General features: G+C 44.4%; 1 protein-coding gene across 1 annotated transcript in view; it reads right to left on the bottom strand.

Annotated features, from left to right (window-relative positions):
- Positions 1-8,081, bottom strand: part of LOC110326977 (sodium/glucose cotransporter 1-like) — a 51,371-nt gene that overhangs the window by 22,336 nt on the left and 20,954 nt on the right. Inside the window, exons 6-7 of the mRNA XM_021205656.1 lie at positions 7,716-7,796; positions 2,079-2,299 (exon numbers count right to left, since the gene is read on the bottom strand). Coding sequence (XP_021061315.1) covers positions 2,079-2,299; positions 7,716-7,796 — 302 coding nt within the window. The remainder of the gene's footprint in view (positions 1-2,078; positions 2,300-7,715; positions 7,797-8,081) is intronic.

Here is an 8,081-nt window from a genome sequence, read left to right as displayed (position 1 = left end):
CCAGAGGGAGTTCCTCCTTTCGGGGTCTTACAGGAGCAGCCGGGAGATGTCTCTTTCAGGCTGCAAAGCTTGTAGAACATAAACATTCCAGCCCTGTAACACCAGTTAGATAATTACAGGATTTGGTGTTTGTTCTGAGAGTTTAAGGGTTCTGGTTCCTCTAATGCTTTCTCTAAACCGTGCTTCTTAGAGAATTACATCACCATCCCCTTCCCTTTCCTCCTTCCAGTCCCTCCCCAGCTACCCTCGAGCCAGCCCCTCCCTCCCACAGAGGGCCCTACTCTCAAGTTGATCAACTCTCCTTTATTATTGCTAAATACATAGGTGTTTCACGTGCATGCAAAATATATGTGCAAAATACATCCTGCTGAGTCTAAACAAACACATGACATACATAACAAGCTGCAAGACCAGACACATGCCATCACACCAAGGCTGGTCAAGGTCCCCAGCAGCAGGGGAAGGGTCCCACGAGTAGGCAAAGAAGCCAGGGACTGCCCCCGCTCCCAGTGTTAGGATTCCCACAGGAACACCAAGCCACTCCACCATAACATATCTGCAGAGGACCTAGGTCAGAGCCCTATAGGTCCCCTGATCTCTGCAACTTCTCATGAGTCCCGGCCAGTTGATTCTGTGGGTCGTGTTCTCCCGGTGTATCCCTGACCCCTCTGGTTCCTCCAGTCCTTCCTTCTTGACCAATTAATGTTGTTCCCACCCCTTGTCAAAGAGACTTCTTTTTGCAGCGGAGACAGACTACTACAGATGCTGTCTTAGTGTTTGATTGCTGTGAAGAAACACTACGACCACCGCAACTCTTATAAAAGAAAGCATTTAACTGAGGCTGGCTCACAGTTTGGTCCATTACCATCATGGTGGGGAGCATGGTAGCATCTGGGCAGACATGGTGCTGGAGAGGTAGCTGAGAGTTCAACAAGTAGACCCAAAGGCAGCAGGAAGAGAGAAACTGGACCTGGTTTGGGCTTTTGAAGTCTCAAAGCCCTCCCCGCAGTGACACACTTCCTCCAGGAAGGCCACACCCACCCCAACAAGGCCACACCCACCATACAAGACCACACCCATTCCAAAAAGCCACACCCATTCCAACAAGGCCACACCTTCTCCAGCAGTGCTACTCCCTGAGATTACACAATCAAATATAAGAACGTATGGGGGCTATTCTTACTCAAACCACCCCAATTACCCCAAACCGACTGATACATCTGCAATATGGCTCCTATACTTAAGGCTCATGAAACATTGAAGAAGAGAAGGTAGAAATTTTGTAAGAGCCAGAGGATTATCATGTTTCTTCTAGATGTGTCAAGAAAGCTGCACCTCCGCCCCACACACAGATCTCAACAATATAGCTGCTTAAGCAAAACCAGAAAAATGATACCAGCAGCTGGCATGCCACTGTAGATGGGGGAATTTCACAATGCTCCACCCCTAGATTAAGGGGTATAAGCAATCAATGGCTACTGAGAAAAGGAGAGTCATTCCTCTTCAGTCCCAACCCCGTCCCCCACAGGTTATCTAATCCCAAGTGGTCAACCCTGAACACACCCCTGTGAGCAACACTGGAATCAACAGGAGATTTTATATATATATATATATATATATATATATATATATATATATATATTTTTTTTTTTTTTTAATATTTTTAAAATGTCATGAACTGAGGGGGACATAGGAGGAGTGAGAAGAGGGAAGAGAATGAGGGGGTATAAATTATATAAATACAATACTCATGTATGAAATTCTCAAAAAAAATTTTAAAGGCATAAAAGACACACATGGGAGTTTCATATAAAGCTAAGGCCTCCAAATGACAAAAGCTAGAGAATACTTCAAAAACATATTATCAAAGTTAAATTATCATAAATATTTAAACAAGAATAGATTTTACCATTTATATCAACTGGGGAAAACGAGTACTTCTTGCCATGTTAATGAAGCAACAATTCCAGATTAGGAGGCAAATGATGAGCAAGCAGACAAGCCTCAGTGGCCTGCATATGCAGGGACACTAAAGGACAGTCACTAACAGTCACTATAGTGATCACGCATTTAATTACCTGATCGGCACACCCGTAGAACAGAGAGACAGTGGTGGCACCTAAGATGAGTCCGGGCCAGGGGATGTCTCCAGAGACACAGCTTCGGAAGATGTGGAAAGCATCCTGACGGGGCAGGTAGCACTCTGGCTGGGCAGTCCAGTTCCCCTGCTGGGTCTTACTTGGGATGGCTTCCATGTACTTACTCACCAGCTCCCGGTACCCTCCAACTTCATAAAAGGCTTTGGAAACAAAAACAAAGAGCAAAAAAAAAAAAAAAAAGTCTTTATCAATCCCCTGATGAGTACCATAAACAACACAACTGAAGACCCAACACTGGAAATAAGACCCAGTGTGACCATCAGTCTCCCACTGTAAAATGTAAGAGTAGCAAATGATCAATGCATCATGGGTGCGAGGAAAGACTAGCCCTTCCATGAGAAGAACTTCAGTGGACACTGGATTGTATGCTCAGGACCCCACCTCCTTTACCTGGTTTCAGAACCCTTCTTTCGAAGGTGTGCATGCTTTAAGTAGCATGGGTCAAATCGTCCCCTTTCCCAGTCCCAGGAGGACCCTGGCTTAGCTGTCATTCCCTGTCTCCTGGTCAGCGACCAGTAAGTGAGGAATACACACAAGCCCCTTGCTGGACTAGAGAGAATATACTTTAGGATTCTACTTCCTCTGGGTTCTTGTTAGTGCAACATCTGGGAGATCTTTTGCCTACCTGGTCCACTCATAACCCTGGGTCCAGCCATGGCTGAAGGCCTAGAATTTCTATCCCTAGAAACTAAAAAAGTTGGCTTCACACCAGTTTTTAACTGAAATTCCCTCATAAATTTTCAAAGGAATCTTGGTTTAAAAAATAGATTAACATTCTTTTTCATTAGATGCCAAGAAAATATTATACATCTTAGTTAAACTTTCCTCCATGTCAAAGACCAGCTTTGGCATCACAGGGTAAACCGAGGCAGGCAGTTGATGGGGGTCAGCACTGAGAGTCAGTCCAGATACTGAGAGAGGCTGCTGATTCTGGCAGCCAGTTATTAGAGAAAAGAAAGGAAGAAAATCAAACACACACACACACACACACACACACACACACACACTCACTCACACACACAATCACATACTCATACACACAATTACACACTCTCACACACACAATCACATACTCATACACACAATTACACACCCTCACACACTCACATACACACTCATACAGTACACAGTCTCACACACACTCTCTCAAACACTCACAGATTCACATACACACTCATACACACACACACACAATGCCTGAAGCAAAAGACAAGCTCCAGTGATTTTCTCTCTCTCTCTCTCTCTCTCTCTCTCTCTCTCTCTCTCTCTCTCTCTCTCTTGATTTTTCGAGACAGGGTTTCTCTGTATAGCCCTGGCTGTCCTGGAACTCACTTTGTAGACCAGGCTGGCCTGGAACTCAGAAATCCACCTGCCTCTGCCTCCTGAGTGCTGGGATTAAAGGCGTGTGCCACCACACCCGGATCTTATTTCTTCTCTTAACCCCTTCTTATACCCCTTAAGACAAAGTTTTTTCTATTAGGAAGAAAACTACCTCGTAGCCACAAGTTACACATTTTCCAGGGACAGTTACCACAAAAACATATTCTTTGAAAACAGATTAAAATCATTAGACAAAAGGAAATCACAACAGGATAACGATTACATATTTCTTGTATGAAACTTGTATCTAACATAACAATTCTCACCTATCTTTCTTTCCACAAGCTCATTGTGACCGCAAAGCAGCAATTTTTTGGTCACATATTAACAAGGTTTAAGCAGGTCAAGTCTACAGCAGCAAGCTTCTCCCTTTGCTTGGGTGACAACAACCTGTACTTACTAAGGAGCAGGTCATCTATCTCACATCTTATTTTGGAAGTTCTGATCAGCGAGGCTGGCTAATCTTCCGTTCTTGTACCCGTAATAGAATCATTTGCTCTTTATTATAACCTGGAACATAGAGAAAACCTGGTACCTCATCCCTAGATCACAAGATCAAGGAACTCAGGCTTAACCTAGAGTGGATGCTTTCTTCGTTCATTTTAACTTGTCCCAAGCCTATTCTTTTTGCCTCTACAATTACATGCTTGTGATGCATGAACACTCACTGGGCTCCTTTCTCTAACTCAAGCCATACTATCAGGAAGGGGTAAACTTCAATCTTGACTCTAACTTAAAACTTTCTGTCACCTGTCCTAACTTCCTAACTTTATACTTTCTATCAACTACCCTAAACTCTCCCAAAACTATTTAAGTCAAGCTAACTTCCTAAGACTACTTAAATCAAGTCAGAAATTCCATAAAATCATTAATTCATCTAGACAAAGAACTTTCATCTTTGTATTGATCTGCAAGACATTTGCCCAACAGAGTGGGCTATCTCCCAGGAAGTAATCACACTAGGCTATAGCCAGTGAGAGTCCCCCGATGTCCACTCACACCACACCAAATCAATGAGGGGTGTGGCTGTGATGGTTTGTATGTGCTCTGCCCAGGGCGTGGCAGAATGAGAAGGTGCGGTCTCGTTGGAGTGGGTGTGGCCATGTTGGAGTGGTTGTGGCCATGTTGGAGTAAGTGTGGCCTTGTTGAAGTGGGTGTGCCACTGTGGGTGTGGGCTTTAAGACTCTCATCCTAGCGGGGCGTGGTGGCGCACGCCTTTAATCCCAGCACTTGGGAGGCAGAGACAGGTGGATTTCTGAGTTCGAGGCCAGCCTGGTCTACAGAGTGAGTTCCAGGACAGCCAGGGCTGTACAGAAAAACCCTGTCTCGAAAAACCAAAAAACAAACAAACAAACAAACAAAACTACTGATCATCAAAACTTAATCAATTACTACAAATGAATGCTTTTATTTCTAAGTACTGAAAAACTTTTAAAAACTTTTCCTTTTAACAAGAAAGGGAAGAAATATCCCTGTGCACATTATTTAAATCTCATTTGTTATATGGCTAATCCTAAACAGCTACCCTTATGGGGTAGAGAAAAGCTTGTGTTTTCTCCACAGAATGCTGCAAGTATGACAACTTACAAGAGGTCTGTATGCCAAGCTGACCTGTGAGTTAGCTGAGTATCNGTGGGTAATATAAAACTAATTTAAAGTTATAATTTTAACACTCCCTTGCTTGACTGCCTTGGTCCAANNTTGGACAAGCTAAGCTGCCTTGTTTCAAGCTTTTAACTTTTAAATTAAGAACATTAGAAACTGTGAAATCTGACTTATAAAGATCAGTTTTAGGANGAGTTATAATAATTCCCCTCCTTCCTCCATTGTGACCAGTTACTCTAAATTCAATCTTAGACTGGTCTAGTAATAATTCCAATATTAATAAAGAAAGTTAAAAATCCTTATTAACTGGACAGAGTTAAGTCTGGCTCCACCTCCTCTGGTAAGGCGCTCACAGTGGTTCTGTAATTCTCAAGCCGCCCCTTCCCCCACACACCTGGGGCTATGGTCTGAACCGAGACCTGCTAAATTGCAACCAATTGGAGCACTAGCTGGCTTTCCCAAGAAAGTTTGTTATCCTGATCCCATTCAACTGTTTGGCTTTTCTCTCAGGCAGGTCAGCTACATCCAGACTGGACAGAGTGTAGCAAGTGCCATTCAGATTCACCTCGCTACAGGAGCCGTGACAAACTCTTCAGCATCTAAACATTATCGTGGTTTGGTCTTATTAAGTAATGCTGGCGTAAGGCCAAGATGTTAAAGATATCATGTAAAAGTCACATTCATATTCTAGTATCTACCTAGGCCTGGGAAGTAGGTGGGGGGGGTGACATTGCATTTTTCACAAGATCTGTTAAAACAAAACCCCCCAAATCAGGTTTTTCTAATTGAGGATTTACTAGAAGATCCCTGGTGGTAAAATAAAATTCTGACTGTCCTTACACCGGATTTCTTCCTCAAGCTGCTCCTGGGCAGGTCAATAGAACATAAATATATTTTTTGTGCCAGTCCAACAAATTTAATTTTTTAAATATTAAGGGCAGAAATGTTGGGGTCTCCCACCTCCATTAACTACTCTCCCTCTAAACATTATATTGCGCCCCTTGCAGACGCACAGGATTGCTATTAAGAAGACCTCCCCAGATCTCCCAGAATGCAGCGTTGTCAGACCGCCCTACAGTCCTCGTCATCACCGCCCACTGTCGCTCAGACCAACCACTAACGTTGTCACCGCCCACTCGCTCGGACCCGCCTTCCGGACACATCACACATCCGCGCTCATGATCGGGCCACGTGGCAGAGAGACAGAGAGACAGAGAGAGTTTCTCCAGGGGACTCAGGGAGGGCTTAGAATCCTTCCTTGTCCGATTAATAAAATCATGCTCGGATCAGCGCAAACCGCCAGGGCATTCATTTTCCTTTGCAGCCCATCTTATCTTAGGATGTTTAGCTCTTCAGTACGAACCCAGTCCAAAGTGTTTTCTGCCCACGCAGATACACACAAAGAAGCAATCCTCGGAAGAAGTCTCTGGGGTCTTGCCTCACCAGAGCACACCCACAGCAGCCAAGCAGGACCGTGGGCTGTCTCCAGGGAGCCCACTTGCCCACTGTGGCTCTTCCTGCACGGAGCCCACAACCTTCAGAACTTATGGCACTCTCCCTTAATGTCCTGGGTGGCACAAAACCTTAAAGTAGTATTTAAAATCTACTAAAATCTACTAAAACATCTACTTAACTAAACACATGTGCCCTTGAAACAGACTCGGTTTTTGTATGAATTCAAATCTATCTGGAAGTTAATATTCACCAATGAAAGAGTATAAAATTAATAAAAGACATATCACCGGATTTATGAAAAGCAAATTCATGTTCACTAACAAAAGATAGAATACAAAATTATAACAGGAGAATATCTTTATGAACTTTGGATTATTTAAATGCATTTGAACAAGATAGGAGAAGAAATAGAAAGTGACAAACTTGAACTTAAATTTTGAACTGTACAAATTACGTTATGTCTCAGACTGAGAGCTAGGGAGGTGGCTCAGAGGATACAAGCACCTCTTGTACATTTATGAGGACTCAAGTGCAGATTCTCAGCAGCCACAGGAGAAGCCAGATGTGTCGATTTCCGAATTTTAACCCATTGTAGCTGAGCCATCTCACCAGCCCCCTGGCTGTACTTTCTGTAAAGGACACTTTGTGTGAGTTCCAGAACTTTTGGATGGAGTGTGTGTGATTTACTCGTGAAGCAATCATTGAGGTCTACGGGACAGCAGGGTGTCCTGTGTGGCGGTGATTTGGGTGTGTAGAATCACACAGCTGGGGGTGGCTCTTCTAGACCTGAGCGGGCAAACGGAAGGGGCTTCCAACTGGAGACCAAGGACAACATATGGGCTGGGGAGGGGCGTGCTGCACCACAGGCCTGGAGTCCACCATCTGCACTTCACCACTTCACCCACCTTACCCCTGCAGCGAGGGTGCCTTCTGAACTTTCCGCATGACCTTTGACCTGCTCTTGGGTTCTGACTAGTTCAGTCATTTCATCTTCACCCTCTTAAGATGTGTAAGATGTGGCAGCTTATGACTACCCACCCTCCCCTCCTGTGTAACCCTAGATTCAAAGATTTTCCCCCCGGGGGTGGGGGGAGTGGAGATGGGGCGCTTACTCACCATAACCCATTAACAAGGCTGAGCCCAAAATCATGATACCAGCTTGTAAGCTCTCAACGTAAGCCACAGTGACCAGGCCACCTGAAGAGGAAGAAAAAAAGCCACAAGTACTTCCTGCTCATAGCGACCTCTCCATTGCCTGCCTGTGCTGTAAGTCCTGCCCCCCACCCAACCTCCTTTCAGATTCCTTACAGATTTGCATCTGCTAAGTCTAACTCATTCTCATTCTCTCTCTCTCTCTCTCTCTCTCTCTCTCTCTCTCTCTCTCTCTCTCCCTCCCTCCCATAATTCCTGGGCTGCTTTGGGGGGATTGGTTTTTGTTTTTTTTTCCAGTTTTGCCAATTTTGGTGAACCAATAAAACTCCC

Source organism: Mus pahari, chromosome 9 (genome assembly GCF_900095145.1).
Source record: "Mus pahari chromosome 9, PAHARI_EIJ_v1.1, whole genome shotgun sequence".
Classification (NCBI taxonomy): domain Eukaryota; kingdom Metazoa; phylum Chordata; class Mammalia; order Rodentia; family Muridae; genus Mus; species Mus pahari.
Note: the sequence above shows the minus strand (reverse complement) of the source record. Positions and strands in the feature narration are given on the sequence as shown.